The 19956-nt window shown below is 41.4% G+C and overlaps 1 protein-coding gene across 1 annotated transcript in view; it reads right to left on the bottom strand.

The window, feature by feature from the left end:
* The window catches only part of MYO18B (myosin XVIIIB), a 529330-nt gene that overhangs the window by 349115 nt on the left and 160259 nt on the right, over positions 1-19956 (bottom strand). The window contains exon 14 of the mRNA XM_066603908.1: positions 3630-3800. Within this exon, the coding sequence (XP_066460005.1) occupies positions 3630-3800 (171 nt within the window). The remainder of the gene's footprint in view (positions 1-3629; positions 3801-19956) is intronic.

Below are 19956 nucleotides of genomic sequence, written 5' to 3'. Positions count from 1 at the left end.
TTTAAGGCTGTACAGCTCCAATGTTGAAAGACGTCCGTCGGGGTTCTCTTACTGTATATTGCCAGCCTTTCTGCTGTCAGAGCCTATCCAATGTGTTACCTCATGCAGTACTGGCTTTAGCCAGCAGATAGCGCTGTTTTATAATGGCAGAAAAAAAAAGGGTAAGCCCCTTAGGAAAACCAGGATACAAATTGGATTGGAAAGGGTTAAAGCTGAAAAATATATAAAGAAATTTTCTCTATAAATCCCAGCAGCTCAGTCTTGTCCCTCTCCTCCTCCCCATTGTCTATATCTGCTGTAAAGGCCCATTGAGACACAACGATTACCATTGATAAGATGTCTTTTGAGTGACTTTTGAGTGATAATCGTTGTGTCATTTACATCGCAAGATGATCGCTCAAACATTGGGGGGGGTCGTTTGTTCTCTGCATTCAGCTGTTCCCCGCTGAGAGCGCCCAGCTGTCATACAGTTGAGTGCTCCAAGCGGAGGATGTAGAAGACAAGCAGGGTGTCCCCGCTTGTCTTCTGCATCCAGCTGTTTCCCGCTCGGAGCGCCCGGCTGTTATACAGCCGAGCACTCCAAGCAGGGTATGGAGAACAGTGCTGGACTTCTCTGTTCTTCATAGACAGGCTGTCATCAGGGAGCGGGATACAGCTGAAAAAAAAAAGTATCAGCTGTATCCCTTTGTGAATCCCTGATAAGACTCATCTCTGTCTTTCAGCATGCTGAAAGACAACGATGAGCGACTGCTTAACGAAAACTGCACGATATCAGTGCAGTTAGACACAACGATTATCGCTCAAAAGAGGCTTCTAAGCGAATTTTGAGCAATAATCGTTGTGTCTAAATGGGCCTTAAGACAACTTGCTGCAGCAGGAGCCTCTCCCCTCTGCTCTGTCTGCAGTGGGACAAAAAGTTTATTAAGCTTGAATAAGCCACATCTGCTCATCCAACCATTAGCTGAAGATGGAAGAGATTGGTAAGAGATTAACCCTTGTGTTCTCTGCAGGACTTCTACATGTTGCTTGATTCAGGATCGTGCAGAAAATGCTGCAAACTGTGAGGACAACTATATTTCTTGTTTTCATATTTTCATTTATTTCTGAGTTTAGTCTTCTTTAGTACATTTTTCGCAAATAAAAGTTATTCATAGTGCAATTAAAAGTTATACAATTTTCTAATGTACTTTCTTCCTATCAATTTCTCATGGTTTCAAGATCTCTGCTTGCAGCTTTGCAATAGGAACCTTCATTATTAACTTCCAAGAGCTAAAAATCTGCCCTGGTCATTTGACACAAGCGGACAGCTTATTACATCTGATTACTATTGTACCTGTAATTGGACAAGTACCGATATGTCTATCACATGACCAGGAGAAATATTTATATCCTGAAAATAAATAATGAAGGGTCCTGTTGTAGAACTTAAAGCAGAGAACTGCCAAAGAAAATATATTGCAAATTATACAACTTTCATGTTTGTTGCCTCAATCTGAGTAAACTGTCAAGTCCATTTGAGTCACTGTGCCATCTTTGAGTACACTACCAAGTAACTGTCATAGGCCGCACTCATAAGTTTCTTACCTTTTTAGAAGTAGAGTCTCATATATCAAACTGGAAGCTACAGCTGAGCAAGTGCAAAGTGAGAAGAATCTGACCCCTCTGCATTTGTAAATCGTAAGTATAATGGGAAATGTAGGCTAAAGGGTTGCACATGACTCATGATACTGCATTAGGGGAACCCCATCAGAGGGGAAAAAGTTGACAATATGGTGAATGGCTCTTATTTGGCACATCAGCTAAAACAGCCATATACAAGGTATACACAAGAGTCCCCACATCAGAGGTCCCCAACCAACTTCTGGAGTAGTTTTTTTAAATAATCCACTAGGGTTGTGGAAGTTTATTAATATACATATATATACCCACTATTCAGTCATAAAAAATTCAATATTTGTATAGACTAATATCAATAACCATATAAATAATGTTTATACATTCTTAAATCAGCATAGTACCGGGCCTATTGAGGAGGAAGGGTACATCTGATGTTGCAGTTTCTCTGCAGGATACATGACTGTTGATAAAGGTTAAGACCGAACAAATTAGTTAAGTCCCAAAGGAAACACTGATCAAATGCAATCTTTATAGTACAAGAAAGATAGCTTTACATAAAAGGTAAGTATTAGACTTTAAAAGCTGTGTTTTCTACACATACTGATGCTCTTAGGATTGCACAATTTAGCAATGTCTCACTTGGTGTCAATGTTTTTAGGGTTTATAAGCTTATGTTCAGATAGCAGAGTTCTACAATGTAAAGCACTCCTGCTCTATTAATGAAGAAATCAGCTAATATTTGCAGAGAGTTGGTCTTATCCAGTCACTTGTACTGAAGATTGGTGCAATACAATAAACACTACCAGATTGCATGGACACACTCCTTAATGGGAAACAGGGAAAAAGCTGTTGGGTGTGTGATAGAGTTATACAAAATCATAAATTACAGGGGTTGTACAGGATTACAAAAGCCATGTCTACACCCCTCCTGTTTATGGACTGTGTCCAGTTCTGCACACTGCTCCTCTGCAGTCAATAGGACAGAGCCAAAATACTACAGCCGATCTGTGGACAGGTGTGGCACTGTTTTAGCCATGCTTTTCTGATCTTGTACAACCCCTTTTAAGGAGTCACAGAACACAGTAAGAAGATTATACATATAACACGTATTAGTTTTAGTAATACCAAAGTCTTTCTTGCAACTGTATTTACAACACTTTATACTCCAGTATAGGCAATAGCCCACGATTGCAAGTATTTTCATTTTATTTTACTGATAAACTTTAGATAAAAACTATTTACCTTTAATAAATTCCTTAATAATTGTTATCACTTCAGAATAAAATCAGAAATACATTATCCAAGAACATCGTCACACCACGCCACCACTGCCCACCTCACTTACCTGCTGCTTGGGCCACGGTTGGGCATCCCCGTCATCCATATAGAACTTTCCATAATCACTCCTCCGTTGCCTCTCTGGTGTCTGCCCAAAGGGCTCACCTCCACCTCCACCCTCACTCTTAAAGGGCTAGTGCGCACTACCTATCCCCCTCCAAATGAGTTACAGCATCTGCTATATTATGCATCCAAACTTTAGGGTTGATGCCTAAGCAATTTAATCCCCCTCTGCCCCGGTTTGTGTATTCAGGTGCTGACTCCTGCTCTGACTCCACACCATCAGGTTCTGTGCCTCTGCCCTATGCAGTGTCAGCAGCCACACTTCCAGAATCATCTGTGCGAGTATTAGCTTGGGCCCTAAGCAAAGACAGTATCCCACTGGGAGGTGTCAAGGGTAAAAACCAAGGTTCCCCAGGTACTGCCTCTTCAGTTAGCCCAAAGCCAAACCGGTGTGTGGCAAGGTGGATCCATATCCATGTGCCTGACAAACAGGCTAATTTCCTGTTATATCTATAAGCAATTGCCTGGCAATTTGGCTCTATCATTCCTTAGATTGGGGTTGAGCATGCATGTAACCTAAGGAAGGTAGGACTATAGTATCAATTACAAGCAAATGTTTAACTATTAAAATACAAGGGGGGAAACAGATTTTCTACATTTAATTACCATACCTGACTTTGCATCGTCTTCTTGGTTACCACCTCTTGTTCCCTGTGTCACTTGTTCAATGATCTGCTTGAGATGGTGTTTGAAGACAGCAGTGGAAAGCTCCTCACAATCACACCCCAACACACTGGCCGTCTTGTTTGCCCACTCAAACCGCATGAACTGCTTCCTGCCAACTGAAAGAAGAATCCCTTGTTCATGCTTCTTCGAATTAAACATTTTACAAATATTATTGCAAATTAAGAAATACATTTTTCTTATGTTAAAACTTGAGTCTTAAGCAGAGTATAAATTCTTCTTAAAATTCTGCCTGTATTAACAAAAGTAGACAGTACCTGCTGCTTGCATATAAAGGGATGAAATACCAACAATGCACATATTACTAGAGATGAGCGAGCATACTCGCTAAGGGCAATTGCTTGATCGAGCATTGTCCTTAGCGAGTATCTCCCTGCTCGGCAGAGAAGGTTCGGCTGCCGGCGCGGGTGACAGGTGAGTTGCGGCCATGAGCAGGGGGGTTAGAGAGGGAGAGAGAGATCTCCCCTCCGTTCCTCCCCGCTCTCCTCCGCCGCTCCCCGCCCACCACCGAATCTTTGCTCTAGAGCGGGCAGGTACTCGCTAAGGGCAATGCTCGATCGAGTAATTGCTCTTAGCGAGTATGCTCGCTCATCACTACATATTACCCCAACGTATTATAGAAAGAAGAATAGTTTGTGTCCACTTATGTTCTTGTTACGTCCTGTGAAACAAAGAACCTAATGAGAATGTATTTCCTGCAAAACAATTTGTGCCTTACTATAATACTCTTAAAGGGATTATATCACCAACATTTTTTTGTATTAATTAAAACCAGATAGTGAAACATTTTCCATTTTTCTAATTGCTTTTATTTGCTGTTTGTAGCTTTTTTAAATCTGTTGTCTGTACATGACCGTGGGGCTGTCATCCTGCCTGAGCTGCATTTAACAGCATTTAGAGCATTTAAAAGAGATACTCGAAGGGAGTAGATAGTCACATCATATACCTATTGCAAATGGTGGATCCTGTCTTATCTATATCGAGGCATTGCCCTTCGGTGTAATCCTACCTGAGATGACCGCTGCAAAGTTTTCTCTACACATCAGAAAGTGACAGACTAGTATTAGGGCTTGTTCACACAAGCATATTTGCAACACATAAATAGGACCCATTAATGTTTGATTCTGTGAAAAATAATGCTGAATGTACTATATTGATGCGTATTACACATCGTAGAAACCTATTGAAATCAATAGACTTGCGTAAATATGTGCAAAATACGCAGGAAACCTTACACAAAAATACACCTGAGCTGGCAAAATATGCAGGTCTAAATGATTTAAAGTCACGCAAATGTGCATATACATGTTTATGTGGCCAAAATGCGCTTATATGGTCAGTATAAAAATGCAGGATTTTAGGTTTTTTTTTTTTAATAGAGATTGTGACCAAAAGTTTAAAAGAAAATCACCAAAAATTCCTTAAAAATATGTTTAACACAAAAATGTGATTTATATAATTTTCTAATGACGCATTCCCTTTAACTATGTCTTAGTCTGTCGCTGTCCTTGGTGCTGAAGTGCTGAAATACAGTACAAGGTAAACCAGTTTAACCATCAGCATTTTGCATAGCCTTGTTACTCATCCCGTGCCCTGGAGGATATATTGGTTGTGATGGCTTTTTTAATAACTTCCCCTTTTCTATAGAGACATAAATCCATGCTAATGACATATAATGCTTGACCTCATGGCAGAAAAATGTGTTAATACACACTTAGTAATTAACAGCCCTGAGAAATGACTAGCTTCCCACACGCAAAGAGACCTCACACTTCCACCCCAGTTGGTACAAAAAGGGAGATAATTAATGGAAATTGCAGTGTGATTTGGGAGCTCAGTGCTAAACACTAGTCTATTACTTAGAATAGAAGGCAATTTAGGTGAGAGGTTAATGAGTAAATGATTAATACCCTAAAGGGATTGCCCTGGCATCAGTAGAGCACTGACTTTTACTACAAACATGACAATAAACAAGAAAGAGCCTTACAGTTTTCTAAACAGATTACCATGCGCACAGCAGAGAAATGACCACTTCAGAACTAACCAGGAACATTTCATGCGGCACTGCTCCTATCACACCTTCTAGGTAGCACATGTGGTGCAATCAAGAGATCGATACACAGCCAGACAATGTCTACCTTTTATGTATACCTGTGTGCATTTCCTTATAATCCCAACATTTGAGTTGTTTTTAGTGCATGTGATAATCTGTGATTATTAGTCAGTTGCAAACAGTATACTGTCCATACCATGTCTTATAAACCTAGCATCTGGGGATCTCCATATTTCATAGTCTAGCAATACCATTCAACAAGCTTGCCATCATCGCCAACAACCTTATGGCTCATGCATACTTCAACACCATGTGTACCAACCCTATACAGCATGCAGTGTACCTTGTGTTCTCTCCTAGAAGCAATACTCTGAATACAGTTAGGTTGTTGACTTCAACTGCTATTTGCAAGCATTTTCGACATCAGGCATGAGAAGAGTAGTACAGATCGGTATGTTCCCCACTAAATTATGTTATAGATTATATAGATTCTTCTGTATTTATATTGCATGAAATAGAAAAGGGCACCCAATTGCATAGATTCAATGGTGGACTTATGGGAACATGGGAGGTGTTTTTTTTACAGAAACACTTTATATAATGCCAGTATTGTAGCTCAGAACATCCACTTCATTTGGTCAAGGGATGAAGAAGGTGAGAAGTAGTGAAGTGTTCTGATGGGTGACAGTGAATGTGCAGCAGCAGAAAAAGAGGAGGCTAATTGGAAATCATGTCGAATGTGAAGTTGCTGCCAAGTGGCTGGCTGAAGAAGCAAGAAATACCAGGGACAGAAAGATGGTAAAAGGTATATCAATGTAAAGTCATCAAAGCCCAATTCCAAAGCAGGTATAAGGAAGCATGACCATGTACACAATGGCTAAAGTTTATTTTCTGACAGTAGGCATAACCAAGTGGGCTTTATTACATTTTTTGTTGTAGAATCGCAGTATAATTTGTTACACTCCTACCTAAGAGCACTGATGTAGGTGTAGAAGGGTAGGGTTTTTTTATGTTTATTTACGATTGATTCTGCGGAATGCTTGGTTCATGTCTTAATGAAGCCAAATGGAATAAATCAAATACATGTTTATATAAGGATAATATAAAATAGTTTATATAGGATTACTAGCCCGGGTACCCGATACAGAACGCGTGCAATACAAAACGTGACATTTTAAGTAAGAAAAGATAATACCAGAACATAGGCATAAACACGTTGACGGACACTGATGCTGATTAATGCTATGTTAATGTATTAACTTAAAATAGACAAATTACATGATCCTTGCATTTAACATTTTTATTATATAACTTTTACCACAAGGCCTTTTGATACACAATGTTTCTAGTTTTTCCACCAGAAGCATAAACAAAAAGATTTTTTCTATTTCCAACTCTTAAAAACACTATGTACAACTAACCGTGGGAAGAGCGGGACTCCTCCAGGTTAATTTCTGCCACCTTCACGCTTTGGCCCTGTGCTTTGTTGACAGACATGCAAAATGCCAAAGGAACCAGGAACTGAAGACGCTTGAAATCGAATGGCATATCTGACGTAATCATTGGCATTCTGGGAATGAATACATCCTCCCCTTTTGTGCATCCGGTCAAAATGGTGGCTTCTATAACAAGAGGCAGCATGCTTTTAACACACAGTCATGTCCCATTACAAAACCTTGGGGCATCCAAATTCCTTAGAAGCATAATTGGAGACCCAACTTTCAGCGCCAAGTTGTGTAGTGGCATTCTAGGTGGTTCCAAGGAATTAAGAAATTCTGTGGGATATTGAACAGCTTTGTTAAAGTCCACAACTGTATCTACTGACTTGTACACCCTTTCTTCTCCCGGTAGCTCCTTTTGAATATGCAGGTTGAGGGCGTTGACACTTTTGTTTTTGGGTGCTAGAATTGCACGTTCACATAACCAATGGTGATCCTTGAAGTTACTCTCAATTCCAGGAAACAAGCTGCTTTTCAGCTCGTTAGTTGTGTCTACCACATTGCAAAAATTGTCTGGAATCCTAATTAGCCCAGTTCTTGCCTCAAGTGGGACTTTTCCATTCCCAATACTAAGTAGTTGATCAGCAAAATGAGCAGCAGATGCGTCAGCTTCTAAATAAACTCGCATGTTTGTAGAAAGTTGTAGTTGTTCCATATGTCTCCAGAGGCAAGAAGATTTTAAGCAAGCCTTGAGCTCGTCCGACATTGTACTCCATGGAATCACAGGGAGCGTTTGATGAAAGTCCCCTGCAAGTAGTAGTACAACTCCACCCATATGTCTGCAATTGCCATGAAGATCTTGCAGAGTGCGGTTCAGGGCCTCCAACGCTTGCTAAAGTGACTAACGCATTCATCCCATACAATTAACTCGCATTCTTGTAGAACACTGGCTACTCCAGTTGCTTTGCTGATATTGCACAATGGAACTTTGCAATATGCAAGATTCAGGGGTAGTTTGAGGGTTGAGTGAGCAGTGCGACCAACTTGAAGCAATGTAGCAGCAATTCCAGATGATGCCACTGCAATTGCAGTTTTTGATTGCTGTCGAATTTTGGAAAGTAGTAGGTTGATGACCAATGTCTTCCTTGTTCAACCTGGTGCATCAAAAAAGACAATGCCTCCGGCACCTCCTTGAGTTCGGTTCAAGATGCTATTGTACATGGTTCTTTGCTTTGGTACTAGTAAAGGTTCATTGGTAGACACATACTGCTTCAATTCATTGACATTGTAGCTTGTCTCTCTAAGCAATTCTCTGCTAAGTCAATCTTTGTTAATTCTTTCTGGACTGGGAAGTCCTAATTGGTTGAGATCTTAACCGGCATTTAAAAACATTTGCGGAAGAATCCCAGGTAAAATACTTTGGTGCATCATAATACAGTATTGTTTTTGCAAAGATGTCTTCCTGGCAGAGTTTGAAAAACACTGTTAAAGTCATCTTAGGTGGCTCCACAATTTTTTGGCAATGGGAAATAGATGCGTTGACCATACTCCAAGCGCACCATAAGTCTTTATGCATAAAAATCCATTGCGGAGATTTTCTTTGAAGTTGGATTCCTTGTTAATAGATCAACCTGTATAAGACTGATATGGTAGCCATCCTCTCCATTCCAAAAAATGAGAGGGGACTGCAGCGTGTCGTATGATCTATGCGTTTCCACCACTCGCTGCAACTGACTGTTGTGTTTCCAAAATAATGTCCCCTTTGCCAATCTCATCCCTAGCAATGACTATGGCTACTTCATCACTTTTTGGTGCATTGAAACATCCTTTATGTTGACTAGAAGGTGTTTAGAGCATTGCAATATGAACATGGTTTGTTCATTCTGCCAATAGAAAGCTGGGGATGACACTCGTAGTTATTGTCTACATTGTATCTAAAACCTTCCTCCTCCAAGAATTTCCAAGCTGTTTTTCTCAAAATGTAGTCTCTCTCTCGGTCTGAAGAATGGCGGGCATGCTTCGCTTCATTAGTTTCTACAATTCGATAGCATGTCACTTGCATTGATTCTCAAGTCGGCTGTTAGTTTGCTCCGGCATCTCAGCTACTTGAGCAGTGGCTTGTCGAGTGTATTGATTCTCGAGTCGGGCGTTAGTTTGCTCTGGCGCTGCAGCTACTTGAGTTGCTGCTACTTTAATTGTGGCTGTTGTCCTTCTGCCTAAACAGGTCCTTCACATGATTGGCATCTTATATCTTAAACACAAAATCTGTTTGTTTGGGTCATATTCAAATCCCCAGTTCTGGTCCAATTTGAGTAAAATTTGGCTTTTTTTTGTCGCCAATAGCAACTAATCATAGCTCAGCTTTCATTTGCTATTCTGCTAAGGTAAAATAAGAGCTGCGCCGTCATTGGTTGCTATATATTATACTGCTGAGGTAAACTAAAAGCTGTGCTGTGATTGGTTGCTATAGGAAACAGCTTTTAATCCTGTTATTGCTGAGGTAAAAGGAAAGCTGCTCTGTGATTGGTTGCTATTGGCAACAGTTTTCAATCCTTAGTGCGGAGATAAAACGAAAGCTGCTCTGTGATTGGTTGCTTTGGGCACCAAAAAACAGTTTTTTACTGTTTGTTGATTTACTGTTAGACAGTTTTGATAAATGAGGGCATTAACAAATACATAGAAGACGTATATAATCCTGTGGTGCCATCTACTGGCCATTGTTGAGACATGCAGGTTTTTCAGTAGCCTTTATTACTAATTTTCTCATTGGTAGCAAGGGTCACACTACACTCTGAGTCCAGGGAAGAGGAAGTTGAGAGTCAGTGTGGGAGCTGTGTGACATGCATAGTGTAGAGAGCAGCAGAGGGCTTGGTGCAGATTCCTGAGGGGCGAGGGTGCTGAAGTAAGCACTGTGCCTTATTCAGCTCTTGTGAACTGTATAGAGAAAAGCATCAGAACAAAGAGGCTGCTGGCGCTCGTCTAATTCTGTGAAGAGATACTGCAACTTCATAGAGTGCCACAGCAACTGCCTGCTGCTACCTATGAGACTGAGAGTTCCCACATCTGCTAGAGGGTCCTTAGTAGAATTCAGAACTACGCCGCATGGAGAATGGATCAGAGACCACCACCGAACTTTGGTAGTCTCTTCACCCCCATCACAGTACGGAGCACACCGGAGGCTATAAGTGAGGAAATGATAAATAAGAAAAAACAAATGTGCACACACGCATCATTAGAAACAGACAGTAAGCAGGCCTGCTATGTAGAGATTTAGACAGATCACGCTGTTTAGCCAGGTCTTTGCTGGAACTTTGTATCAAGAAAAAGGATCTGTTCTTCTGTTGTATACAAGCTTCTTGGACGACTCTTTTGTTAAATACAGACGGGGTATGTTGAGGCACTATTCTTGAGTTAGTGCTGTCTACAGAAACGTTATTTCCTGTTCCACTGGACATTCCATTGTAAATGTGTACATCAACTGTAAATTGTTTAACTTGTATACTAAGTGTTTTGATTATTATCTAGCGATAGTCAAGCCTGTAATACTAAATGTTAGAGTTTACATAACTTATACCTATTGTTTCATTATACTTGCATAAGCATATTTCCCAGTCATTATCAGTTGTAATAAAAATCTAGTTGTTTATATGTTAGGTGGTAGAAGACACAGAGTTCAGGATTCAAAGCGGACATCTATCGCAACATAGTGTGAGGATTATGAACATATTAATTTATATATGTATGTATCTTTGATATACGTTTCCGGAGGCTTTAGGCCTAAATTGTACACTCTATTCTGTGTCCTATGAAAAGCTCTGATAAATGCTTGTACATTTAGGTTAGTACTTAATTACATTAAGTAGAGGTGTAATCTTAAATGTCCATCATGTCTCCAAGATCTTGTTAATCTCGTTACAATGATCAAAGGATAATGGAATGCTTCGATCATTAACTGCTGTCTAGGGCATGTGATTAAAATGTAGATTGTGATAAAGAATCAAGGTACTAGACAGTCAGTCTACATTCCAACAAAAGAAGCCATGTTTATTGAGAAAACGCAATTATTCACCACCTTAGTACTTTGACCTCAGTATAACAGATTGAACTTTGTAACACTAGCCTTTGCACTGATACGCCTACTGATACTCCTTCTATTTTTTTGTATAAGAAATGACAATGTACAGAATAAACACAGATTGCTTCTAGACACAGGCCTGATCTCTGTGTTTCATTGCTTTCTCACGGCGGCCGCCATAACCACCTCTGATTTGGAGCCTCACAGCATATTGACGGAACATTGAACTCCATAACAGTAATTGGTGCCCAGAACGTGGGGCTTGAAGGAACAAGAGGACCACCTGCACCTCAAACCCCCCCCCCCCCCCCCCCCCCGGACCCAGATGGGATAAGGAGCCACTCGGAACCACGGATTTACAAAAACTGCGCAGTAAGGTAAGGCTTTATCTTGCCACAATCTATCCGTGCTTCTTGGCTGCTCCTTTCCTGTCCGAGGGGTAAGAAGTGCATGCCTCTTATAAATCTTCAAGCTTTTTTTTTTAAGAATTCATATGGTGGGCTGAATATGCTGTGCAGGTGTTCTTTAACTGTTATTGTCTTTATTTGTTACTTTGCATGGTCAGTGTACAGAATATGAAACCCTCTTGCCGATCTCTGGAAGGCATGGTATAAATTGTACCAGGGAAGCCTAAAATTTTCAGGGGATAAAATCCCTGATGGGAGCCTCTTATAGGTATAAGAGAAGTAGTTGAGACGGGGGAAAAATAAGCAGGGTTGGGAGGTACCGACACTTACAGACAAGTGAGGAAGTACTGACACTTAAAAAAGTAGTAACTGACATTCAAATGTTTTTGTCTTTATGTGTGCCTGTTTATGCACGAGTGAGTGATTGATGAGTTGACCTGATCGACAGAACCTGACCTCCGGGGTGCAAATATAAATCTCTGTGTCCCGTGTTAACAGGAACCTGATCAGTGACGCTGAAAGGAGTCCCTAACAAGGCCACGATTCTGGACAGGGCCCCCTGCAGTTCCGTTTGTATATTTCAACGGTCAGGGGATTGTTTTATGTGTGTGAAAGGATAAAATAATAAGCCTCTTGGTGTACATAAACCGCCAGCCATGGGCAATACTGCTGGTAAAGAGGATAAGGTATGGAAGACAGCTAAAGAAATTGTACAAGAAAGAGAAGGCAGAGCTGCAGTTGGTAGAGGATGTGATAAATTGTTTAAGCACATAGGATATAAAGGGAAAGGAGTATTAGATCTCCAGCAGTGGAAAAGGTTTTCAGACAGTCATGCTGGGTGGGCAAAAGATAATGGATTACAGGAAATGTTGAATAGTTGGAAAAAGGCAAGTAGAGATATAGAAGATGCAGGATATCAGAGAAAAGAATTCAAAGGACAGATATATTATGCTCCCCCATTGCCAGGTCAGTTCCCTCTTCCACCTCCACCCCCTCCTTCATCTCAATTCCAACAGTCTCCCCCACCCTATGCCAAGCCATCCACTCCAAGGTCAAACACTGGACAGGAGGGATGGACCTGCTGGCATTGTGGACAACAAAACCCGGATTGGAGAGAGAGCTGCCCTGCTTGCGGAGCTCCTCGGCACAAACCGGTTATGCCTATGCTCACTAGATCCAAGGCTAGTGAGTGGAAGCATGGAGAAGAGGACAAGGAGGAGATGCAGGGAGCGGAGAGTGGTATAGGAGCTGATGTAACACAGGGGGAAGGCAGAAGGAGCCAATATGATATGACCTCACAAAAAGTTAAATATAGACCATGGACACCTCAAGAGCATATGTCACTTATACAGCAATTACCAGACCCCATGACCAGACCTATGCCTTTCTTTAGACAGATAGCACAAATACAAGACACATACTCTGCAACATCAGCTGATCTGGGTCCTTTGATTATGTTAAAAACAGGGGAGGCAGTGGGAACTATAATTTTAAATTATGTGAAAGACTATTGTGGCACAGATTGGGATAAAATTAAACATAGAGAATTAAAAAGTGGTAAGATATTTTTAATTGGTCTAGAACGTTGGGCAAAAGAAAAATTAAAAGAATCCTCCCTGTCTCTTTCTAATGTCACACAAGAGAATGATGAAAGTGTAGAGCAATTTTATGCCCGCCTTCAACAACGTTGGTCAGATCTGGGGTATAGGGGCATACAAGAATTGGGTGACCATGTACTTAGCATGGCCTTTGTAGAGGGGTTGCGAGAACCCTTGAGGTCTAAACTCATGGATAACAAGCCTGAGTGGAGACAATATGAAGCAGCAGGCCTGGTGCAAGCAGCCAAGGGCATTGAACTAAATTTAAAAATCAAAAAAGGACATAGCTCTGTTATGATAGCACAATACAGCACAGGAGAGAACAAAATAAAACGGGGCACCCATCCCAAACATAACCTTAAGTGCCATTTCTGTGGTAAGCCTGGGCACTTTAAACAGGAGTGTAGAAAATTCCTCCAGCAGAGGGGTAGTGAACAACCCACAAAAGCACGAGTCGCCAAGGGAGAAATAGAAAACCAAGATTGAATAGTCGGCGACCCTCTGCCCTTCTTCCCCATGAGCAATGTAAAAGAGGGTGTGGCCATTTTTCTTAAAGGGGAAGTACTCAATAAGGAAATTCCTTTCCTTGTTGATACAGGGGCAGCAACCTCAGTCATCCAAAGCCACCTAATTCCTCCAGCATACCGGCAAAATACAGCTCAAACTGTTGTAGGTCTTGAAGGAGTTCCTAAGAAACTTCAGGAAACAGACCCTCTCCCCGTAAAATTCAGAGACCAGACAGTGTTAACAAAACTATTGGTGAGTGATGATATTCCACTGTCAGTTATGGGCACAGACATACTCTCTGCCCTGTCAGCTTCCATTCAGTTTACTGAAGAAGGAACAGTGCAGATTGATTTTGCAAAAACAAACGCAGAACAATTTTGCCAGATGGTGGCTTCTCTAGATGATCCACAGCCAATTTTCCTCTTAACTACAGAAGAGGAAATAATATTACAGGAAGTTCCACAGGAACTCTGGGCCAAGTCCAAAACAGATATTGGTCATATGAATGTGACACCCATGGTAGTCACACTAAAACCAGGATGCGTAGCCCCCCAAGTAAAACAATATCCATTGGGTAGGGCCCAAGAGGATTCTATAGGCCCACAAATTACAGACTTAATTCAAATGGGGGCACTACGGGAAATAACATCACCAGCCAATACTCCCCTCTTCCCAGTTAAAAAGAAAACACAAAAGGGATAACCAGATGTTTATCGCATGGTACATGATCTTCGGGAAATTAATAAAGTAACTGTACTCGACACCCCAGTAGTGCCAAATCCACATACGCTTTTAGCACAAGTCCCGCCCACTGCGACATTTTTTACAGTGATAGATCTTGCAAATGCGTTTTTCAGTGTACCGATCCATCCGGATTGCCAGTACCTTTTTGCTTTTACCTTCAAGGGTAAACAATACGCTTGGACTGTCCTGCCACAAGGTGCGCAGAATTCTCCAAACATGTACACCCAGGCACTCCAGTCTGTTTTGCAGGCCTGGACTCCGCCTGATGGAACTGTGCTGTTGCAATATGTTGATGACCTTCTGCTTTGTGCTGAGGATCTGAAAACATGTCAATCTGCATCCATTTCTCTTCTAAAATTTTTAGCAGAAAATGGCTGCAAGGCTTCAAAGGAAAAATTACAACTTTGTAAACAAAAGGTTGTGTTTCTAGGCCATTGCCTAGCTCAAGGAACCAAACATCTCACAGAAGAACGAAAAGCTGCAGTTCAAGCCATTTCTGTACCTTCTTCTGCTGCCAAACTCCGCACCTTTTTGGGGCTTGTCTCATACTGCCGTCCTTGGATCCGTTCTGCCTCATCCCTGATGCAACCACTCTATGATTGTCTTCCAAGTGTTCCTTTCTCTCTCACTCCTGAAGCAACTGACAATTTCCATACACTAAAACTCTCTATTCTCAGTTCTCCAGCACTGGGAATTCCTAATTACATTCTACCTTTCACTCTCTTCTGCACTGAACTTTCTGGTCATGCGACGGCAGTGTTGACACAAAAACATGGAGGACGTCCACGGCCACTTGGGTATTACTCCATGAGATTGGATCCGGTGGCCCGAGGAGCCCCCTCCTGTGTCCGTGCGGTAGCAGCAGTACAAGCAATGGTTGACAAATCTTCTGAGTTGGTCCTGGACTACCCCCTAGTGGTTCTCACCCCTCATGACATCCAGAGTATACTCACTCAAGTACAACCTAAACACCTGTCTCTAGCTCGTCAAATAAGGTTACAATGTGCCTTGCTCATGCCTCCTAACATCTCCTTCCAACGGTGCACTGCCTTGAACCCGGCTACTCTTCTTCCAATCGAGTATCCCGATTCAAATGGGGGGGGGGGGGATTTGGGTACTGCAGATCAGTTATTTTTAAATTCTGTACAGCATGATTCTGATTTATTTGATTCAAAACACCAGCATGATTGTCTAGAATTGATGCAGCAAGAAACTGCAGGTTTTGAATCAGTTACTGAAACGCCTATTGACAATGCACATTTTGAGCTTTTTGTAGATGGTTCACGGTACCAAGGTGAGGATGGCCGATTCCATACCGGGTATGCAGTAGTCACACAACATGATGTCCTAAAAGCAGAAGCTCTGCCTCCGCATGTCTCAGCACAAGAAGCGGAATTGAAGGCCCTCACTGAGGCGTGTAGAGTGGCAGAAGGTAAAACAGCAAACGTTTACACTGATTCCAGGTATGCATTTGGCATAGCTCATGATTACGGCCCAATATGAAGGCCAGACAATTTTTAACTTCTGTAGGACAACCCATTAAGAATGGTGCAGCAGTACAGAACCTTATGAAAGCCCTACTCCTACCGGATAAAGTAGCAATCCTAAAGGTGAAAGCTCATACTAAAGCCGACACTGCAGAAGCAAAAGGCAACGCCCTCGCAGACTTCACAGCAAAGGCAGCGGCCCTCAAACCATGGAAGAAAGAAGAAAAGAAGATACTGACCGCACAAGTCAGAGACTATGATTTGGACTTTGATAAAAATATGGACATTGATGTACTAAAGACATTACAGTCACAAGCCAGCAAAGAAGAAAAAGATAAATGGACTAATATGGGAGCAGTAGAACAGGGTGGCGTATGGCAAACAGTCAGTAGAACTTGCCTACCACGATCCCTGTACCCCATGATGGCCCAGCTGATCCATGGAAAGACTCACCTATCGAAGGCAGCTATGCTACTGACGCTTGAGAGAGAATGGGTGGCCCCTGGGTTCTCTGTAACTGCTGCATCATTTGTCCAATCTTGTATGATCTGTGCCGTGAGCAACCCAGGACAGAAAGTAAAGGTCCCGCAAAAACACTTGCCTAGGCCACTCTACCCATTTCAGAGATTGCAAATTGACTATATTCAGCTCCCACGTGTGGGGAAATATGAATATGTGCTTGTTGTTGTTGATATCTTCTCAGGTTGGGTTGAGGCCTACACCATCACCAAGGCAACTGCTCAGGCAACAGCAAAGAAGCTCATGAATGAGGTAGTCTGCAGGTATGGGGTACCAGAGGTAATCGAGTCAGACAGGGGTACACATTTCACAGGTGAAATAATGCAACACATCATGTCTGCCCTGGGTATTTCCCAAGCATTTCACACCCCTTATCATCCACAAAGTAGTGGGAAGGTAGAAAGGATGAATGGTACCCTAAAACTAAAAATACAGAAAGCAATGAAAGAAACAGGCAAACCATGGACTGAGTGCCTCCCATTGGCCCTTTTCTCAGTCAGATATGTGCCTAACAGAAAAACAGGATTATCACCATATGAAATCTTGTTTGGGTGTGCACCCAGGTTGAGTCTGTACTTTCCACAGGTACTGCAGGCCCAGTATGGTACTCTAACTGACTATGTTATGTCCTTAAATGCACGCCTAAAGGCAACACACAATCAAGTGTTTTCTTCAATTCCAGATCCAAATTCTCTTGAAGGAACGCATGATCTGCAGCCCGGAGATTGGGTAGTGACAAAGAGACACGTGAGGAGGACATTGGAACCAAGGTTTGACGGCCCGTATCAAGTGCTGCTCACAACCAGTACTACCATCAAACTAGAGGTGTTTGCAACTTATGGACATTCTGTGGGATACGGAGACAAGCAAATTATCTGGAATCGCTCCCTCTACGATATCGTTAAAACAGTCAAAAGAGTAAAAGAGCAACAACAGTGGGGATCCGGCGAAGAGGATAGAAAGACCGGCAGGGGTGGCTTAGCACCCTTGATAGTACCACAACAAAGGCTCTTTTCAAGATGGACTGTTTCAAATGGGGGATTGTGAGGGTTATGAACATATTAATTTATATATGTATGTATCTTTGATATACGTTTCCGGAGGCTTTAGGCCTAAATTGTACACTCTATTCTGTGTCCTATGAAAAACTCTGATAAATGCTTGTACATTTGGGTTAGTACTTAATTACATTAAGTAGAGGTGTAATCTTAAATGTCCATCATGTCTCCAAGATCTTGTTAATCTCGTTACAATGATCAAAGGATAATGGAATGCTTCGATCATTAACTGCTGTCTAGGGCATGTGATTAAAATGTAGATTGTGATAAAGAATCAAGGTACTAGACAGTCAGTCTACATTCCAACAAAAGAAGCCATGTTTATTGAGAAAACGCAATTATTCACCACCTTAGTACTTTGACCTCAGTATAACAGATTGAACTTTGTAACACTAGCCTTTGCACTGATACGCCTACTGATACGCCTACTGATACTCCTTCTATTTTTTTGTATAAGAAATGACAATGTACAGAATAAACACAGATTGCTTCTAGACACAGGCCTGATCTCTGTGTTTCATTGCTTTCTCACGGCGGCCGCCATAACCACCTCTGATTTGGAGCCTCACAGCATATTGACGGAACATTGAATTCCATAACAATAGCGATTATAGAGATAGCAGTTGCACCTGGGGCCTGAGGCCTCAGACCTCGAAAAAAAACCTTTGGCCAAACACACCAGTATTGTAAATGGCACATAGTAAGAGGGGAGAGCTGTTACAGATTATCTATTGAAGCCCAGTAGCTATGAGATATGTTTGCCAAAGACTATATATTTTATGGGTTCCCATAGATGAAGAATATCAATATTAACTATTGATGTTCAACTATCTGTGCAGCCTCCCAGAGAACCTACAACACTGGGAGCCTGAGGCGGTGAGTAGAAATTTGGGACACAAAAATAAAAATTCTATTAGAAATAGAATTTTCCCCTTTTGATTCATTTTAATGCAATACTTTCATGTAATTACTTAATCAAATTAGGCTACATTTAGATGGCCAATAACAAGTTGCACCTCATATTTTCGGGTACAATTTGCATTGCACAGCACATGGACACTCTGTCTATGTGCTGTGTGATATGTGAGACACCGCACAATACATGTCCTATTCTCAGGCAAGACTTGCACGAAAATGGGACTTGCGAATTTTTAACTTGGACCATCAGTCCGAATGAAAAACTGCTAATGTAAATGAAACCATTCAAGCGAATGGGTTCATTTTCTGTGAGAATTCGGTCCATTTAGTGAGTTTAACAGCTATAGGAAAATGGCCTCAAGAGAAGAAAAGTTTTTACGGATATAAAGCCAAAACGTTTTCAGTTTTACCATTTCAGAGGCTTTCTACCTTGTTGTGTCTATTGATCCCCTGTTCCAGTCCCGCTATGAGTGAAAGAAACACATTTACCATGGCAACATGATGCCCTGGCACCATTGTTTATCTCGTCACTTAGAAGACAGCAGTTTATCTCTGATAATGGCGCATGGCAGGGAGAATCAACTGTATGAAACAGAAGAGAGGTCTTCACAGACATGATCACTAACCATCCTGCTATCTGCTTGATGCTGAAAGCCTGCAAGACATTTTGCAATACTAAAGTCTGCAGAGAAATCAATCGAAATATAATCTAAGGGCACTGACTCATAGGGGTCAGATAATGTCGCTTTTTTACTTGCTGCCTCCGTTCTACAAGTAAATGATGACTTTATAGAAAAAGACAGATTTGAGGGAAAATTTATATATTAGATCGGCTCAAAAGTGTTAAGAATAAAATACGTTTTTGCTCCAGAGATGATCTTACGTATGAGAATACACTTAAAGTACGCCTTTTGGTATTCTAGCTGGATGATATAATAGTAAAAACAGCAGTAGGAACAAATAAAACATTGTTACAGCCTACACAGATATACACTGCTAGGATTTCCATACTTCTGGGCTCTGGGGTTGATATTACTAATGTATACTAAGATAAGCTCCCATAGTTATTGTAACGTATAATACACTCTATCGGCAGTAGTAATACAGCAATCTGTATGTTAACCCTTTCAAGGTACTGTGCGTCCAAAATGTATCTACTTAGAAAGTCTCAACTTTTAATTGGGTCTCTTTGTATATGGCTTTTATAGTTACAGATGTGTCTTTGAGGATGCAAACTAATCGTTTAGTACTCGGAGGACCTCAGCTTTGTGGCAGACCAAAAGTAAAATTCAACAGTCACAAAACCAGAAAGGAACACAACCAACTCTTACGTCTTTTGGACTGACGGGCAGTTCTTAGTCTTAGTATATGCGCAACTAATCAAGACTAATATATAAATTAAAAGCATGGCATAGCCGCACGTCATAAGCAGAATTAAGAAACACATGG

The sequence above is a fragment of the Eleutherodactylus coqui genome, chromosome 5 (assembly GCF_035609145.1).
Source record: "Eleutherodactylus coqui strain aEleCoq1 chromosome 5, aEleCoq1.hap1, whole genome shotgun sequence".
NCBI classification, from domain to species: domain Eukaryota; kingdom Metazoa; phylum Chordata; class Amphibia; order Anura; family Eleutherodactylidae; genus Eleutherodactylus; species Eleutherodactylus coqui.
The sequence above is the reverse complement of the archived record's forward strand: the minus strand, read 5'-3'. Positions and strand labels throughout refer to the sequence as shown.